This window comes from Nomascus leucogenys, chromosome 3 (assembly GCF_006542625.1).
Source record: "Nomascus leucogenys isolate Asia chromosome 3, Asia_NLE_v1, whole genome shotgun sequence".
Lineage (NCBI taxonomy): Eukaryota > Metazoa > Chordata > Mammalia > Primates > Hylobatidae > Nomascus > Nomascus leucogenys.
In genome coordinates this window covers 40640005-40660504 of record NC_044383.1, presented here as the reverse complement: position 1 = coordinate 40660504, position 20500 = coordinate 40640005, and the positions used below count along the sequence as shown (strand labels likewise).

The 20500-nt window shown below is 36.3% G+C and overlaps 1 protein-coding gene across 4 annotated transcripts in view; it reads left to right on the top strand.

Moving 5' to 3' along the window:
- The window catches only part of EXOC6 (exocyst complex component 6), a 217077-nt gene that overhangs the window by 91914 nt on the left and 104663 nt on the right, over positions 1 to 20500 (top strand). For all 4 annotated transcript variants that reach the window (XM_030809250.1, XM_030809251.1, XM_030809252.1 and 1 more), the window contains exons 12-17: positions 496 to 567; positions 5405 to 5502; positions 12916 to 13021; positions 16919 to 17028; positions 19275 to 19386; positions 20222 to 20356. In XM_030809250.1, coding sequence (XP_030665110.1) covers positions 496 to 567; positions 5405 to 5502; positions 12916 to 13021; positions 16919 to 17028; positions 19275 to 19386; positions 20222 to 20356 — 633 coding nt within the window. The remainder of the gene's footprint in view (positions 1 to 495; positions 568 to 5404; positions 5503 to 12915; positions 13022 to 16918; positions 17029 to 19274; positions 19387 to 20221; positions 20357 to 20500) is intronic.

Here is a 20500-nt window from a genome sequence, read left to right as displayed (position 1 = left end):
AAGTCATATTAAATACAGCATATCACTTTCAAAATCTTATTAAGTGCTATGAAAGGGACAGAGTAAATCTCACTGTCCCTTTGAAATTAATAATTTTCTTTTGGTTAATTACTAAGAAAATAATGAAATTGTAATTCTTATATTGGAAAAAGTAATACATAGTGTCTCTTTTATAAGATGGAAAATAAGTAAATAGATGAAACATGAAAATACATAGTCTATATATAAACCTTTTTCAGTTTAAATAACTAGTTCCTTAAAATCTAAAAACTTTTGAAATATAAGCATCATAAGTATCATATTATGATCTCCCTCTAAAAGTTTATACTGAATAGAGAAGGTCTGTTGTGGATCTAACCAACCAAAATTTTAAACTTATTATAAGTCTGGCAGATTAAAAGAAACATTATCAAGTTCTTATTTCTTAGTTTTTAATCATATGACTCTGGTTTGTTGTTGTCGTGTTTTGTTTTGTTTGTGTGTTTCCACCCTCAGTCCTATTGCACTGATCCTGATCTTGTTCTGGAGCTGAAGAATCTTATTGTAATATTTGCAGATACTTTACAGGTGGGTGATAACCTAAAAATTAATGGTTATTCTGATCACTTAAAAACATACAAAATATAGGCTATACTCATTTATGTTATTGTAGATTAGTGGCAGTAAATCAGTAGTAATAAATGTTTACCTACATATTGGTATTCTGCCATTACCCAGGACTATTCCTACCCACTTCCTTTTCAATTATGAAGCTTAGGCAGAACTCAGGGATGCTACCATCTTTTAAAATATTGATCATTCAGTTAGAATAAAGTATTTTTACAGTTAAAAAAAAGAATACAGAGTATAATGGAACCCTGAACTAGAAATTACAAGATATAAATTCTGCCTTAGGGCAGTGAGAAGTGGGTTCTAGAATCACATAGACTCGGAGTTTCTGTTCTGCCTGTGCTGTTGACTAATTGTATGCCTGCAGGTTCTTTAAGCTTTAGATTCTTATTTGTGAAAATGGGCTTATTACTAATTTCAGAATTGTTTTTAGTTTTAAATATGATACTTTGTATGAAAACACATGATTTGAAAACTGTATGTTCATTTTCTTCCTGGTTTCTGGTTTTCCATGTGTTCTATGAGCAAATCACTTTACTTTTTTGAGTTGTTGTTTTTCTCTTTTTAAAAATAAGGAGGATTGTTTGAACCCAGGAGGTGGAGGTTGCAGTGAGCCGAGATCACGCCACTGCGCTCTCCTGGGCAACAGAGCGAGACTCCGTCTCAAAACAAACAAAAAACACGAAACAAACAAAAAAATAAGATTTTTCTTTTTATTGAGAGTAATATTATCCTCTCCCCTTCGGATATTAAAAGCAATATCACTGGCAAGTTGCACACCTGCTGCGTTATTGGGAGTCATATCATCCTCTCCCACCTGGATATTAGAAACAATATCACGGGGGGGTGTGTACACCCTCTGCAATATTAACGTAATATTCTCTCCTTCCTCGATATTAGGAAAAATATCACGGGGGGTTTTTATACCCTCTGCGATATTGGGAGTAATATTATCCTCTCCCCTCCTGGATATTTGGAACAATATCACAAGTGGGGTGTACACCCTCTGTGATATTGGAAGTAATATGATCCTATTCCCCCCTGGATATTAGGAACAATATCACCCCCTGAGATGTTGAAAGTAATATAAAAAATAAGATTAAAACTAAATTATTTCAGAACTCAATATTTTTGTGATTTTCAGTATCAAAGTTTTGAGATTGCTAGCTTGTCCTTCCTCCTTGATCACAGATAATAAAGAATTGATTGCATTTTCTTTTCCTGTGTAAATTTGTGGGATTTTATGGTTAGAAGTAACTTTTCATGAAGTACAGACTAGCATTTTCCAAAGTGTGATAAGAGCTGTTACTTAAAAAAAGTGCCCTGTGGTCCAAAAGTAAAACATATTTCTCCACTGAAAACTTTTCTGATAGCAAATTTATACCCGTAAGTTCTCAAAAGGAAGATGATTATGCAGCATTTTCCCAATATATTTGACCCTTGAATCTTTTTCCCCCTTAGAACATCTATTAGATCTAGAACTTTATATAATATGCTTTGGGAAATCCTGATTTAAACTATTTGCTTTGTCACAAGAGTCTTTGCATCTTAGAATTATAGTTTTCTACTTTATTCTTAAACCTAAAGGGAAGATTCCACAAGCTCCTTTAGTAAATTATTTTATCACTCATGTCTATTATATATTAATTTGTATGGCTTATATTGTAACAGCGGAACAATGTGGGATTTTTTGTTGTTTTCATAAATTTTGTGATGACTGTATAATATTGATCTCACTGCAAGAAAACTTTTGGGAAGTTTTATTTGGGGCTGTCCAAATTTTGGGGGCCCGTTTCTAAGTAGCTTGAGATATTAGGTTAGTGCAAAAGTAATTGCAATTTTTGCCATGGAGAGCAAAAGTAATAGTAATTTTGGATAGTACTTTTGCTGTTCTTAATGACTTAAAGCACTTCTTCTCAAAGTGTGGTCTGGGGACCACTGGTCTGCAAACTGTTTGTTACTAGTCTGCAAATTATCTGTTAGATCCATAACAAAAAGGAACTTTCCTCAGAATGTAAATTAACTATATCCCCCAGTACAAAGTTTAGTGCAGTTGGCATCTTGCTACAAGCAAGACTTTTTTCAATATAGGTAGCAGCATCAATTTGTATTCTAGTGCAAAGTCCTTATTTCTTTGTAGACTGTAATAAATAGTTATTGGACTGGACTTTGAGTACAACTGAATGTACAGTATTTGATACGGTACCAAGGAATTCTCCAGAGAATCAAAGAAAAGTCAAAGATAATATTTAGGTAATATTGGCACTGTAAAAGCAACAATGATAGTTACATAAACCCTTGCAAGGATACCTTTCTCATATTATTGCTTTGAAATATGACTGGAGAAGTCAAACCAGTCCTTCCTACTTTTTCAGAGTTTATACAGTGTTTTCATTTCACTCAAAGCTGACAGGCTGAGTATTAGATCCATCTTATACTGAATTAATGATTGCTGGCTTTTAAATTTATAACTATTAATTGAAGAACTGGTAAGTGTCTTTTCATGAAAACTAATTAAAGAATGTTACATAATATTTAGTTTTTAAATCAGCCCTTGCCACCCTAAGGAAATTTTGCTTTTTAAAATGCTAGTATTTTATCTTCTAAAACAAAGCTGACTAAACAATAAAGTAAAAAAGTAATACCAGCATATTTATATTCCTTACTGCCTATTAGGCAAATAACAAGTAAACATTTATTGATTCCTTTATTAACATTTTTTGAGTACCCAATACATGTCAGACTGACTCAGAGACATAAAAGTCAGTAAGACAGTAGGGACGTAAAAGTCCTTGGCTTCAAGAAATTCACAGTTTATTTGTAAACGAATAAAATGTTTAATAAAGCATCCTAATGCAGCAAGCAATATGTTAGCTTTGGGCTTGCAGAAGATGGAATAACTAACTTAGATTCTAGGAGTTGAGGAAGGCTATACAGAAAGTTGAAACTTGAGCTGGGTTTTGAAGGATGAGTTCAGCAAATAGATAAGAAGGAAAGGGCATTAATGGAAGAAAAAATAGCATGTGTAAACTATAGATAAAAGCATGGTGTGGTGAAAGTGAAACTGAGCAGCTTGGTGGTATTAGAAACTGTAGAATATCGGTGTGAACAAGGAAGGGCAAATAGTGGTGATTAAACTGATGAGGTGGTTTGACCCAGATTATGGGACATCTTGTGGGACTTTAGTAAGCATTTTATAGTTTTTAGGCAGAGGAATGGCACAATCAGATTTACACTTTTGAATGGAATTTTGAGAATCTGGGAAATAGATTGAGAGAGAGAGATGGTTGAAATTTTAGTTTAGGAAGCTTTTACAATGGTCTAGGTAAGAGATATTAAGGACCTGAGATAAAGCCGTGGCACTAAGAATATTTCTGGAAGAAAGAAAGATGGGTAGATGATGGAGAATGATAGATTTGATTTGTAAAAGGTAAACAGAAGAATTTGGTGACTACTCAGTGTGTGTGTGTGTGTGTGTGTGTGTGTGGGTGGCAGGGGTGGGGTGTTTAGATGGTTTTCTAGATTCTCTGTTGATAAACTAGGTTGATGATAGTATTATTATTATGGATAGGAAATAAGAGGAATACTTGATTTCATTGGAGAGAGGAAATAAGTTTAATGTACTTGCTGGCTGGCTGACTGGAGATGAAACAGGTGTTGGAATTAAATATTTGGAATTTAGAGAGGCCTAGCTAGAGATACAGATTTGAAGTAATCATCAGAGGTTGAAATCATTAGACTTCAGATTGCCCTAGGGAGCTAGAAGAAAAGATTAAAGGATAGAGATAGAAGTTACACAAGGAAACTGGAAGGATTGTTCGTAGATGTAAAAGGAGAACAAGAAGAGTGATTGGTGTTATAGAATTCAAAGCAGAAGAATTTCAAGAAAGAGATGTCAGGTAGAGTGAGATCATTGAATTTGATATTTAGGAGATAGTCTGTGACATTGTTGAGTAGTTTAAAGGAATAGAAGTGAGAGTTAGATTGTAGTACGTTTGACTATGAAGGGAGTGACAGAGGCCTCTGACAGGCTACAGAAAATTGAGGGAGAGCTGTTTTGGCTTCTTGTTTTTCTTGGCTTAAAGATGGGAGACAATTTAGCATGTTTATTTAGCCAAGAGAAAGGTGCCTGTGGAAGTTAAAGACGTAGTAGAGTAAGAAGTTAACCTATGGAATGGTTTATGTGGAAGGAGATATGCTCAAGAACAAAGATGGAGAGAGAAACCTTGGAGAGACAAGTGGAGAATTCTGTGAGGTGAGAGAGAATGTTTGGTCCCGATATGGGTAAGATTTCAATGAATTTGGAGTTGGAAAAGAATAAAATTTGGAAGTGTGAATGTTTAATGGAAAGATGTAAATTTTCCCAGTATGACAAACTCAGTCTTAAATTGAAGGTGCAAAAGGAAGCCAGCCTGTCTCAGACAGAATCCATTCCCTTTTCTTCTTGTATCCTGTTTAGGCACCACTTCCCAAGACACTGTTATGTAAAAACTTACCTTGAATTTTTTCCTCCAGCTCTGACTTCTAATACTTTTTAAGGCTAACACTGTAATCATTACTAAAAAGAGAGAGAAGAAATTGAAAAACCATTCTATTCTCATAAAACTCTTTCTGAACCTCTTTTTTACCGAATGCAATGTAGTAGAAAGTCAAAGTGTATCTTTTTTTTTTCTTACTGTGAGAATGGCATACAATGGGATCTAGTGATTCCTTCCAAATGATTCTCTAGTATTCTCAACATTTTTAATGAATATTTTTGTACACTTGTTTAACTGCTTTTTTTTTTGTATTTTAGGGTTATGGTTTTCCAGTGAACCGACTTTTTGACCTTTTATTTGAAATAAGAGACCAATACAATGAAACACTGCTTAAGAAATGGGCTGGAGTTTTCAGGTTAGTCTAAGTCATGGTGCCTTAATATAATGAATATGTTTGTCAAATGCTCAAGTGTATAGTTCAGTGGTGTACACTCAAATTGTTGCAACTGTCACCACTATCCATTTCCAGAATGTTTTCATCTTCCGAAATAGAAACTGTACTCACTTAACAATAACTCTCCATTTCCCCCTTCCCCCAGCCTCTGGCAACCACCACTCTTGCTTTGTCTCTAAAATTTGACTGCTCTAGGTACCTCATGTAAGTGGAATCATATATGTTTGTTCTTTTGTGTCTGGATCATTTCACTTAACGCAGTGTCTTCAAGGTTCATTCATATTGTAGCATGTCAGAATTTCATTCCTTTTTAAGGCTAATATTCCATTGTCTTTATATACCACATTTTGTTTATCAGTTCATCTGTTGATGGACATTTAGGTTCCTTCCACCTTTTGACTATTGTGAATAATGTTGCTGTGAACGTGAGTACAGTATACATATGTCTGTTTGAGTCTCTGCTTTCAAATCTTTTGGGTTTATAACCAGAAGTGAAATGCTGGATCATATGTAAATATATCTTTAATTTTTTGAGGAACTACCATACTGTTTCCATAGTGACTGTAACATTTATAATCAGTTTTTAATTATACTTACTTGTAGTTCTAATATCTGTAATTATTTTCTAGTAAATGATTAAATACTTGTAAGGCTGTAAGTATTCAAAGATATTTTGTATTAGCGACAGAAATTTACAGCTTTTAAATTTTGTTTTGGGCAAGTGCTGTTTTTACAAATAAAATAACTAGATTAAGAATCTTAAAGAATCTAAATGACAAAATTACTTTTGCTTTAACCACTTATCTGCAGGCCATGGAAAAAATATTTTAATATCTGTGTAACTTTTTAGTGATATGAGAAGAGAAATATGCCCCCCCACTTTAATTACTAAAAGTTTTCCTCCCTCCCTTCTTTCTTTCTCTTTTTGTCTCTTTCTCTCCATCCTTCTCCCTTTCGGGAAGAAAAAGTCAATCTTGAGGTTTTACGTCTTGTTAACCAAAATATGATAGAAGTAATGTGTCAATATTTGATGATATTAAAATAAAAGTATGTTAGATGATTTAATACCAGCTTAGCACTTATCTCATCAACTTTCAAAGCTATGGAGATTGACCTTCTAAATACTGTAATAGAAATTTTCGAACATGGTGAGGTGGCTTATGCCTGTAATCCCAGCACTTTGGGAGGCCAAGATGGGAGGATCTCTTGAGGCCAGGAGTTTGAGACCAGCCTGGACAACATAGTAAGACCTTGTATCTACAAATAAAAAATAAAAAAATTAGCTGGGCATGGTGGTGCACACCTGTAATCCCAGCTACTTGGGAGGCTGAGGCAGGAGGATTACTTGAGCCCAGGTGTTTGAGGCTGCAGTGAGCTATAAACACACCACTGCACTCCAGCCTGCACAATAGGGCAAGACCGTGCTCTTAAAAAATATTTTTTTAATGCCTAAGTGGCTCAAAAGGTGATACACATCTAGTAAAATCAACTAAACAAATCCTTATTTGAGTTTTTTGTATTTACATTCTTCAGGAGTGATATTATGAGGATGCTATCCCAGATGGATAATTGACAGTCCTGATGAGTCATATGTAACTATCAACAATTATTTTTATTAACTATTTTAAAAATAAAAGTAGCATTTATTGATAAAGATGGTAATCTAGAACATATGTGCTATGATATAATATATAATATGATGTAATACGATATTTTTATAGTTATAAAATCTTATAGAGTTGATGTTATTTAACTGGCCTCTTCAGAAGGGTGTTTATGTTTCCATAACTGTTGATAGATTGTATTGGGCCAGCTATTCTCTCTTACCTATCTTAAGACTTCTAGTAGTAAGATTGTTCCTCAAGACTGGGGAAACCATAAGGTATTGTTTTCTCTCTGGGAAGCTAATGGCTTCGTTCACATAGAGGTAGGATTAATTTTATCCTCCAAAGTAATAGTGGAGGAGAACAAATGATAGCATGTCAATTTTAACACACAATTTCCAAATATATTTTGACTTCTGCTTTTAATACTCTTCCAGATCGTGCTTTTTGCCTTTTTTTTTTTTTTTTTTTTTTTTTTTTTTTTTTTTTTGAGACGGAGTCTTGCATTGTCACCCAGGCTGGAGTGCAGTGGCGCGACCTTGGCTCACTGCAAGCTCCACTTCCTGGGTTCACGCCATTCTGCCTCAGCCTCCCTAGTAGCTGGGACTACAAGCGCCCGCCACCATGCCCGGCTAATTTTTTGTACTTTTAGTAGACGGTGTTTCACTGTGTTAGCCAGGATGGTCTCGATCTCCTGACCTCGTGATGCACCCGCCTCGGCCTCCCAAAGTGCTGGGATTACAGGCGTGAGCCACCACGCCTGGCCACCTAAATTTTTAAGAAGTAGCAGACCTTAAGCTTTGCTTACCTCTGACCCATATCCTTAAATATTTTATAAATAGTGAATTGACAACCTAACAATTAAATGGAGGAAAAAGAAAAATTATCAATATTGAGTGATATTCAAAACTTGACTACTTCCATGACAGAATTTATAACCTGACTACTGTTATAGTTTTATCTGTATGCAGCTCTCTCTCACTATATTATGAGCCCTGTTTTATTTTTGTATTATTTTTGGATACATGTGCTTTTATTTAGTTTTTAATTGACAATAATTGTATAGATTTATGAGGTACAGTTTGATGTTTTGGTATATTGTGTACATTATGGAATGATTAAATCAAGCAAATTAACATATCCATCACCTCATGTACTTATTTTTTTTTTTAGTGGTGCAAACATTTAAAATCTACTGTTAGCAGTTTGAAATATATGTTACATTATTATTAACCGTAGTCACCTTGCTGTGGAATAGATCTCAAAAACCTATTTCTCCTGTCTGACTGAAACTGTACTCTTTGACAAACATCTTGGCATCTCCCTACCCTGCCTACCCCGCTTTCTGATTGCCCTACCCTCTGGTAACCTATAAACCAGAAATCATGCTTCTCTCTACTTCTGTGAGTGTGACTGTTTTAGATTCCTCATATAAGTGAGATTATGCAGTATTTGACTTCCTGTGCCTAGCTTATGTCACTTAGCATAATGTCCTCAAGGTTCGTCCTTGTTGTTGCAAATGACAGAATTTCCCTCTTTTATAGGGCTGAATAGTATTCCATTGTGTATATGCACTTTTTTTTATCCATTCAAAGGTCGATTCCATATTTTGGCTATTATGAATAATTCTGCAGTAAACATGGGAATGCAGATATCTCTTTGAGATGCCGATCTTATTTTTCTTTAATTTTTATTATTATTTTTTTTGAGACAGAGTCTTTGCCCTGTCACCCAGGCTAGAGTGCAGCAGCGTGATCTTGGCTCATGGCAACCTCTGCCTCCCAGGTTCAAGTGAGTCTCCTGCCTCAGCCTCCCAAGTAGTTGGGATTACAGATGTGCACCACCATGTCCCGCTAATTTTTGTATTTTTAGTAGAGACAGGGTTTCACTATCTTGGCCAGGCTGGTTTCAAACTGACCTCAAGTGATCCGCCTGCCTTGGCCTCCCAAGGTGCTAGGATTACAGATGTGAGCCACTGTGCCTGGCTTGATACTGATTTTAATTCTTTCGGTTATGCACCCAGAAATGAGATTGCTGGGATCATATAGTAGTTCTATTTTTAGTTTTTTGAGGAACCTCCATCCTGTTTTCCATAATAGATATACTAATTTACATTGCCACCAACAGCGTGCAAAGGTTCCCTTTCTCCACATCCTCACTAACACGTATCTTGTGTCTGTTAGATAATAGTCATTCTAACAGCTGTGAGGTGATACCTCGTTGTGTTTTTTTTTTGAGACAGAGTTTCGCTCTTGCCGCCCAGGCTGGAGTGCAATGGCGCAATCTCAGCTCATTGCAACCTCTGCCTCCCACGTTCAAGTGATTCTCCTGCCTCAGCCTCCCGAGTAGCTGGGATTACAGGCCTGCACCACCACGTCTGTCTAATTTTGTATTTTTAGTAGAGATGGGGTTTCTGTATGTTGGTCAGGCTGGTCTTGAACTCCTGACCTCAGGTGATCCGCCTGTCTCCGCCTCCCAAAGTGCTGGGATTACAGGTGTGAGCCACCGTGCCTGGCCAGCCTTGTTGTATTTTTAATTTGGATTTCCCTGATGATTAGTGATGTTAAGCTTTGCTTATTCCTGATACGCATACCTGTTGGACATTTTTGTGTCTTCTTTTGATAAACATCTATTCAGGTCCTTTGCCCACTTTTTAATTCAGTTATTTGTTTTCTTGCTATTGAGTTGAGTTCCTTATGTATTTTGGATACTCACTCCGTATTATATGTATCAGATATATATCAGCAAATATTTTCTCCCAGTCTGTAACTTGCCTCTTCATTCTGTTAATTGTTTCCTTGCTGTGCAGAAGCTTTTTAGTTTGATGCAGTTTATTTGTCTACTATGGCTTTTGTTGCCTGTGCTTTTGGGGTTATATTTTTAAAAATCATTATCTAGACCAATGCCATGGAGCTATTTATATTCTTGATTGCCTAGCCCTAGTATAGTGCCCGAAAGAGTAGGAACTTATACATGTTTATAGAACTTAGTTCTATAAACAGATCATTTTAAGACTACATTAACATTTTTAGAATATAAATGTGCCTTTCATTAAATTATCTCTTCTTCCATAGTAACTGGTTCCCTGGTATTTGTATAAAGTTAGTAGTTTATTGTCTTCTAGTAGTTACTTTCCCTGTAACTTGCCTTTTAACCTTTCATCATTTTTATTTTTATTTTTAAAACAGAGACAGCGTTTCACTGTGTTGCCCAGGCTGGCCTCAAGTGTTCTGCCCGCGTCAGCCTCCCAAAGATTACAGGCGTGAGCCACCTCATTTAGCCCTGCCTTTTAATGTTTTACTTTATTTTTAAACTCTATGTAGAATGAAATAGAATTAGTATAAGTAAATACCAAAAAAGTAATTTTTGTATTTTTTGGTACAGCTGGGTATGGTTGATTAGTGGCGCACGCCCTGTAGTCCCAGCTACTCAGGAGGCTAAGGTGTAAGAATCGCTTGAGGCCGGGCACGGTGGCTCACGCCGGTAATTTGGGAGGCCGAGGCGGGTGAATTACTACGTCAGGAGATTGAGACCATCCTGGCTAACACGGTGAAACCCCGTCTCTACTAAAAATACAAAAAAATTGGAACTACTAAAAAAAAACAAAAAACAAAATTAGCCGGGCGTGGTGGCCGGCGCCTGTAGTCCCAGCTGCTCAGGAGGCTGAGGCAGGAGAATGGCGTGAACCCGGAAGGTGGAGCTTGCAGTGAGCCGAGATCGTGCCACTGCACTCCAGCCTGGGCGACAGAGCTAGACTCCGTCTCAAAAAAAAAAAAGAATCGCCTGAACCCGGGAAGCTGAGGCTGCAGTGAGCCGAAATTGCACCACTGCACTCCAGCCTGGGCGACAGAGTGAGACCCTGTCTTAAAAAAAAAAAAATTAAAAAAAGAAGCTCTCATTTATGCTACTTCCTTTCTACCCCTACTGTTGCAGCTTTAATTCAGATCCTTGTCGCCGTTTATTTAGATTATTCTTCAGTTTTTCTAAGTGATCGCTCTGTGTTATTAGGCTTTTTCCAGTTTATCCTCCACACAGTGAATATCTTCCTATAACATTCCCTTTCCTAAAACCTTTTAATGCCTACAGAGTAAAATCTGGATGTCTGTTTGCACACCTGTCCAATCTCATTTTTCACCATGTCCCTCACACTTTATACTTTGTAATACTGCACTACTCGTGGTTTTACACCCCGCCCCCGCACACACACACTAATGCTTTTTCACTCCTTGTGCCTTTGCATATATATTCCAGTGGTCTAGAATGCTTTTCTCTCATAATCTCTTTAGAAATTTTTTTCATCTGTAAAGACCCTACAGGACCCCTAACTTCTCTAACTTTCCATGAGATGTTCTTCACGTACTCTGATAGTCACTTCCTTCTTTGTCCTGTTCCTGAAACTTGTACTTGTTGTATTGTATGTATAGCACAACATTATAGATGTTATAATTTACTTGCATATCTCTCTCTCCTATTAGATTTCTTGTGTTTATCTTCATGAGGTAGGGAATTTTCATCACAGCCCAGAGCCTAGCACATAATAGGTGCTCAATAAATATTAATCAAACTGAATTATTTAATTAAAAGGAAATCAATGATTGGATGGCAGTTACATTAGGACAGCTTAGGTTATGCTGCAGCAACAAAAATTCCCCAAATATCAGTGGATGAACACATTTTATTCCTCACTCACACAGAAGCCCATAATAGGTTTACTAGTCAGAGATACAAGCTATTTGCATTTGTGATTCTAACTTTTCAACATGTTGTCTTCCTTGTCACCATGGGAAGGAGGTTTGCACAATTGGCTCATACAGGCTTTAAACTCAGAGCAACACATGTCACTTCCATTCACAGCCCAATGGCCAAAACTAGTCATATGGCGCTGCCTAACTGCAAGGGGGGTGTACAGGAGAGCACATGGATATTTGATGAGTAGTAACTGTTTCTGCGTCACCAACTATAAAAGATCCATTTCTAATCATGACATTATGAGAGGCTAAACAAATATAACACATTGTTTTGATCTTCAAGAGTTTATAATCTCATTGGGAAAAGAGAAGACACAAGATACACAACTTGAGAATTATTCCTATCAAGAATTATGACAGGAGGCCAGGCACGGTGGCTCATGCCTGTAATCTCAGCACGTTAGGAGGCCGAGGAAGGCAGATCATGAGGTCAGGAGATCGAGACCATCCTGGCTAACATGGTGAAACCCCTTCTTTACTAAAAATACAAAAGATTAGCCAGGTGTGGTGGCACGCGCCTGTAGTCCCAGCTACTTGGGAGGCTGAGGCAGCAGAATCACTTGAACTTGGGAGGTGAAGGTTGCAGTGAGCCGAGATCACGCCACTGCACTTTAGCCTGGGTGACAGCGAGACTCTGTCTCAAAAAAGAAAAAATAAAAAGAAAAAAATAAAAAGAATTATGACAGGAATACTTTCCATTACATGGATCCTTTTTTAGTTACAGATAATGAGCTTGTTCAGAATATATCACCTTGAGAATTGTTCTAGACTGGAAAACTAAAGTGCTGAGAGGTTGTAAAACAAACTAGTGGAAAAAGGAGATTGTACCTGGATTTTGAGGGACGAGACCTATTTGTTGTTGAATTTTAGAATTCTGGATGCTTAGGCAGTATCTTCCTATTTGGACTTTTAATTGACAAGTAAAAACTGCTTTTGTAATAGTTGGGGTTTTTAAAGGTATTTTCTTTTAGTACTCTAATAATATGCTTTGTAATAAGTTTTCGGTTTTCCTTTCCTAACAGGGACATTTTTGAAGAAGATAATTATAGCCCCATCCCTATTGTCAATGAAGAAGAATATAAAATTGTCATCAGCAAATTTCCCTTTCAAGATCCAGACCTTGAAAAGGTACAAGCTAGTTTTTAATTCAAGGATTTTCTTAAAAATAAATTCATAGTATTTGTTACTACATAATATTAAATATTAAGCTGAGACTGTAAATAAGAGTGGTTTCTTGGGGGGCAATTTTTTGTTATATTGAGAAAACTAATTATGTTTTGTTAAGTTTTAAAGAGTATGTTATTACTACTACTACTACTACTACTGCTACTGCTACTACTACTACTACTGAGATTTTGATGATGTTAAGAAGAGACTTTCCTGGGCCTACTAGAAGCAGTTTCCCAAATGTTAGGTGGATTCCCAGGAGAGGTGTTACTAATGTTGGGTGGATTCCAAATGAAAAGTAGATTTATAGATTTATAGTAATAAGAGTATATCCTAGGGAGACAAGAATTTCTTTGAATTGTTTATCACTGTGGAAGATGTTAAAAGAAGTACACTTTTACAAAAAGTTTATATTGGTTAAATAAGTGATATGTGAAGGCAATAGCTACCTGTAGATTCCTTCCTGAAGTAGGAATATTTATATTTTTGGAGTCAAGATATCTGAACAAAAGACAGGGTAGAGAAAGGAAGTAGACCAGCCATGTAGGAGATTCTCAGAATGCACATGGATCCATATGTATGTGCATATATATGTGCAAACATGCACCCTTGTACCTATCCAATATCTTTGGGTAGAATTAGATCTCATTAGAAAAGGATGTCATTTTAACTGTAACTGTCACTTTTGTATTCTCTTTATTCTTGTTTTTTTCTCCTTACTCTTCTTTATTATTTTCCCAACTTTTTATAATTCAGCACCTTTCTACATTTTTATCACTTCAGCATGTGCAAGACCAAATTCTGAGTGAATCGTGACTGTAAATTTTTGTTGTATTTTTATACATAAACTAAGCATATTATGTGTACTAGTCACTAAATACAGAACCAGGTAATTAAATGGATAGCTTCTAGCTTGTAGCTAATGCTGCCATTGCATATAGCTATTAGCTATGTTTTAATACAAGAGGCCAGAATAATTATTCTAATTCTGTATTTTTTGAAAGCCCAGTGAAAGTTGTTCTGTCAAGAAATATCACCAGAATATTCTCCATCTCATGGCTTAGTTTTTTTTGTTTTTAGTTACGGTAATGAGTTTGTTCAGGCTAGTGTCTATATAAAGAGCACTAGACTAGGTCTAGATTCATGTGCTAGCTCTGCTTGTGGCTTTTTTTTTTTTTTTTTTTTTTGAGACAGAGTTTTGCTCTTGTTGCCCAGGCTGGAGTGCAATGGCGCCATCTCGGCTCGCTGCAACCTCTGCCTCCTGGGTTCAAGTGATTCTCCTGCCTCAGCCTCCCGAGTAGCTGGGATTACAAGCAAGCGCCACCATGCCCGGCTAATTTTGTAATTTTTTTTAGTAGAGACAGGGTTTCACCATGTGGGTCAGGCTGGTCTTGAACTCCTGACCTCAGATGATCTGCCTGCTTCAGCCACACAAAGTGCTGGGATTACAGGCGTGAGCCACTGCACCTGGCTGCTTGTGGCTTATTATAGGCAAATGACTGAGCCTGTGTGGGCATTTGTGCCTCATCTGTCAAATGAGGAGTTTGAACTCAGTAATCTCTAATATCCCTTCCAATCATATTAAACTATTCTAAATAGGTTTATAATTAAAAGGAAATTTAACTTTGCTTGCAGAGCATTTCTAATATATGCAGTACCTCTTAAGATTAAGTTCTTAGAAGTTGTATTCATTGGTCTACGTATTACTCATTATTAAAAAGAAGAACTACTGTTAATAGTTAAAGTCACCTGGAAAATCAAAATACGACAACTGAAAAATAAATCTCATAAATTATTTAATAAAGTTTTGGTTGTGTGTGTATATTTTTTCCTAGTTTAAGTATAATTTTCAATTAAAACTATTAGAAAATATATAAAACTATCAAATAACGAGTTATTTTCAACATAAATTATGAATGGAGGAGTAATAGTAAACATACATACAAAAATATTTTTGTAGATAGCTATGTTAATTTTATTAGAATCATTTGGCCAAAATAAGAACATACTTATATTCTGCCTTTAATGTCATTTAAATAATTTCAAATATTTTTCATATACCTACTATATACCAGAAACAGTGCTATGTGCTAGATTTTCAGTCTTTGGTGTCAAGGAGCTTATAGTCAAGTGAGGGTAGATAAAATAAATAAGAAATTATAATTCACAGAAGTTTGCATTGCTTAAGATAGGGGATGCACCATGCAGAAAGGCTGTGTAAAGGTCAAAGTAGATGAAGTACAAGAGATGAAGCTCAAGGGATGTAAATTGGAGAAGTAGAAAGGACCAGACCATAATGGCCCTACTAAACAGTGTTAGAGAGTTTATCCTTTTTCCTGAGAGTTATGGGAAGCCATGAAAGAATTTGAAGTGGTAAAAACATAACCAGATTTGTGCTTTAGGAAGGTCTATCTGGCTAATATGTGGAGAATGGATTGGAAAAGAGTTAAGACTGGTGGCAGGGAGACCACCTAGTAGATTTTTGCATTTATCTTGATGAGAGAAGAGGGTTATATAACCTAAATGAGGGTTATGGTCATTGAAGCTGATTTGAGATGCTTAGGAGGTAGGAGCAACAGGAGTTGCTGATTATGTGCATATGAGGGGTAACGGAGATAAAGGGGTCAAGTAAGATAACCAAGTTTCTACCTTGGATGATGGCAGCATTCACTGTGATAAGAAACAGAAGAGAAGCAAATTTAGAAGAAAAAGATGATAATTTCACTTTTGGACCTATTGAGTGTATCTCAAATGGTACAGCCAAATGGAGCTGTCCAATGGGTAGATACATGAATTTGGACTTAAGAGAAAGATTTGATCTGGAGTTGTAGATTTGGAGATATTGGTACTTGTATGGTGATTGAAGTCATAAGACTATATGAGATCATCCAAGAAAAGTATATGTAGTAGAAAGAGAGGGTTTAGGACAGAACCCTAAAGCACAGCAATAATTAAGTAATGGCTAGAGGAAAAGAAATAGAGTAGGTAGAGAAAAAGGAGGAAAACCAGTGTGGGCAGGAGTCCAAGGAAGGAGAGATCATTTATGAAGTAGGAGTGGGTCAACTGTGTCAGATTTTTCAAAAAAGTCAGGTAACATGAGAGCTGAAGAAACCACTGGATCGAACAACTGTGAGATCACTGGTGATCTTGGTGACGGTACTTTTACCGATATAACAAGGTTGCAATGAAGGTGAAGATAGAAGGGTACATTAGACTTAATGAAATAGAAAAGAGGTTTTTTTTAGTAACAATCTTGGAAGGAGTTTACCTTTTAGAGACTGAGAATTTCAAATGCATAATGACTTATAAAGTAGTTTAGCCAGGAAGCACAGTGTAAGCCATTGGCTGCATACCAGTGTGTAATGGCATAGAGGTCAGAAACCTGCTATAAGGTATTCTAGGAGTTATGGAATAAACTCGATAACTTCTTGAATTGGTATCAAGCCTTCACTGAAGGTAAATGAAGGGAGTCTTAGAATTATTTAATGACTCTGAGCCAGAAAGCTGGCCTATAATTTTCATGGCTACCCTGATTCTTGTATGATAAATACACAAAGAAGCAGACAGCCTAGGCATCGCCTACAGACAGAGTACTCATCATCAGAATACACCGGGGTATTGGTGTGTGTTTTCTCTGCTTGTTGGAAGTCTGATAATATGATTTAAGAAACAAGGGTAAATTGCCACGTTATTTTCTTCAGAAATATTTTGATAAAATATCAAAAGTGTAGAAATATAACAGTTTTTGATGCAGGTATTTGCTATTCAAGTGTGAAATCAATTTAATTTTACATTTTTAGTGATTAGCATGTCTTTTTCTAAAATTTCAAAAACAATATTAACTTTCTTTTTCTACAGCAATCTTTCCCAAAGAAATTCCCCATGTCTCAGTCAGTGCCTCATATTTACATTCAAGTTAAAGAATTTATTTATGCCAGCCTTAAATTTTCAGAGTCACTACACCGGAGGTAAGTTTACTAATCACAAATGCATTTTTGTCATAACTCTTATGAAACATTAATACTTTATTTTTATGCCATAGTTTTTTTTCCTCAACTTTTATTTTAGATTCATGGGGTACATGTTTGTTACAGGGGCATATTGTGTAATGCTGAGGTTTGGCGTATGCTTGAACGTGTCACCCAGGTAGCGAGCATAGTACCCAACAGGTAGTTTTACAACCCCTGCCTCCCCTTCTTGTAGTCCCCAGTATCTGTTGTTTCCATTTTTACATCCATGTGTACCTAGTGTTTAGCTCCCACTTACAAGTGAAAACATACAGTATTTGGTTTTCTGTTTCTGCATTAGTTTGCTTAGGATAATAGCCTCCAGCTGCATTCATGTTGCTGCAAAGGACATGATTTTGTTATTTTTTATGGCTGTGTAGTATTCCATGGTGTTTATATACCACATTTTCTTTATCCAATCCAACATTGCTGTCAATGGGGAGGTGCTACTTGGAACTAGTGGGTAGAGGCCAGGGGTGCTGCCATAGACACCTAGGTTGATTCTATGTCTTTGCTATTGTGAATAGTGCTGTAATGAACATATGGGTACATGTGTCTTTTTGGTAAAATGATTTATTTTCCTTTGGGTATATCCCAAATAATGGGATTGCTGGGTTGAATGGTAGTTCTTTTTGTTTGTTTTTGTTTTTGCTTTTGTTTTTGTTTTGTTTTGAGACAGGAACTCACTCTGTTGCCCAGGCTGGAATGAAGTGGCACAATTATGGCTCACTGCAGCCTCGACCTCCTGGGCTCAAGTGATCCTCCCACCTCAGCCTCCCAAGTAGCTAGAACCACAGGTTTGCGCCATTACTCTGCCAATTTTTGTATTTTTAGTGGAGATGAGGTTTTGCCATGTTGGTCAGGCTGATTTCGAACTCCTGGCCTCAAGCAATCCACCCACCTCGGCCTCCCAAAGTGCTGAGATTACAGGCACAATCCACTGTGCCTGGCCCACAGATTTTTAAAAGTAGTATTTTAATAAAAAGTAAAAGGATGCAAAAATGTTAGCCTATATCTAAGGCAGTAGTTCTCAACTGGGGATAATTTTGGTTCTCCTGCCATCACCTCCTCCCCACAAATTTGGCAATGTCTAGAAACATCTTTGGTTGTTACAGTTCAGGGGAGAGGCACTACTTGGAACTAGTGGAGAGAGGCCAAACATCCAAATGTGCAGGACAGTCTCCACGACAAAAAATTATCCACCCTAAAATGTCAATAGTGCCGAGATGGATAATCCATGGTCTACAGACAGTTTAACTGTTGTGATAATGAGGCTGTATCCAAGAAATCATTATTTACTTAAATTGAAGGCCTAAGGGTTAGGAGAAAAGAATTTGTTTTTTAGTGCTAGCTTAGTAATACTTAGGATGTTAAGAAACATCATACTAAAATTAGTTTAAGGTAATTTATTTCTTTGAAGACTTAAAAAATCTTAATGAAAATGGGTAACTTAGTTATATTAAAAATTAAATTTGTTAATTATATCTAGAAAGAGCTCGTATCAGTTTGTATTTTAAAAATAATTTTTAGCTGTAGTTGTGTATGAAATTTCTTTCAAAGTGACTGTCTTTTGGGGCTGGGCGCGGCGGCTGACGTCTGTAATCCCAGCACTTTGGGAGGCCAAGGTGGGAGAATTACTTGAGTCCAGGAGTTCGAGACCAGCCTGGGCAACGTAGTGCAACCCTGTCTCTATAAAATATTTGAAACTAGCTGGGCATGGTGGCATGCATCTGTAGTCCCAGCTACTCAGAATGTTGAAGTGTGAGAATCGCTTGAGTCCAGGACTTTGAGGCTACAGTGAGCTATAATTGCACCACTGCACTCCAGCCTGGGTGACAAAGTGAGACCCTGGCTCAAAAACAATAATAAAAATAATAAAACAACAAAGTTACTATCCCATGATGGAGTCGGAATTTAGGAATAATTTTGTTTCCTTATACCAAGTCCTCCATGATTTTTCTGTAGTTGTTAATTGGGTACATTTAAATTATGCCATATATGAATATTCTACTTTATGGAAAATGTCCCTTTTGCAAAGTTAAATTGAAGTTTGTGATTTAATAAATATGGGTCTTTGTAGTTTATTTAAAGATATAAAATAATGACTTGGGGAAAATTATTTTAGTAAACTGTGTTAAATTATTTAGGATGTTAACTAACCACATTCATTATTTATTAAGTTTAATAGTATCAATCTTTGTTTTCAGCTCAACAGAAATAGACGATATGCTTAGAAAATCAACAAATCTGCTGCTGACCAGAACTTTGAGTAGCTGTTTACTGAACCTTATTAGAAAACCTCATATAGGTTTGACAGAGGTAGGTTAAAAAGACACATATAGTGAAATGTTTCATTGTATGAAACAATTATTTTAAATTATTGCTGAACATCATTCTGTAAAACTCTCTTCCTGTTTTAAATGTATTAATATAGGCAGATTTGTTTTCAAAATAAAAACACCAGTGTAAATTCCAGAAATGTGAGGATGCCAGGCACAGTGGCTCATACCTCTAATCCGAGAGCTTTGGGAGGCCAAGGCAGGAGGATTGTTTGAGGTCAGGAGGTTGAGACCAGCCTGGGCAATATAGTGAGACCCTGTCTCTACAAAAAATGAAGAATATTAGCCAGGCATGGTAGTGTGCAACTATATTCCTAGCTACTCTGGACTTGAGCCCAGGCGGTTGAGGCTGCAGTGAGTTACAATCATACCACTGCACTACACAGCCTGGGTGACAGCAAGACCCTGTCTCTGGAAGAAAAAAAAAAAAGGGAGGGAAAAGGGTTCATATGGAGAATAGTAGATAAAGATGTTAGAACATCTATTTAGATTTCTGATTGCCAGACTACAGGAAAAGTCACAATCCTAATTTTTTACTTGCTAAATGTTTAAGATTTGAAACATACTATGAAAAATTATTTTAAAATAACTGGCAGTTAGACTCTAGGGGTGTGTGTGTGTGTGTGTATATATATATATATAAATTCATAAGCAGTATTTGCAGCAGGCTTTTAAAATCAGATAGTTGTATCCTATAATGCTGCAATTATGTAGAAATGGTACAGTTGCTGGAAGTAATAATCCTATTTTTAAAAATTAGGTGATTTTATATACATGTAACCTGTATTTTACTGGATATATCTTGTGTTTTCTAGCTGGTGCAAATCATCATAAACACAACACACCTGGAACAAGCTTGTAAATATCTTGAGGACTTTATAACTAACATTACAAATATTTCCCAAGAAACTGTTCATACTACAAGACTTTATGGACTTTCTACTTTTAAGGTATGTAAAAATTTGACCAAAAGTTTTCATTTCAGTCACTGTAAGCAAACATTAAGAAATTAAAGACCGTTCTTATTATATGCAAGATCTACTATATTCCTAAAAATTAATAATAGAGGTAATCATTGTCAACAGTGAGCAGGT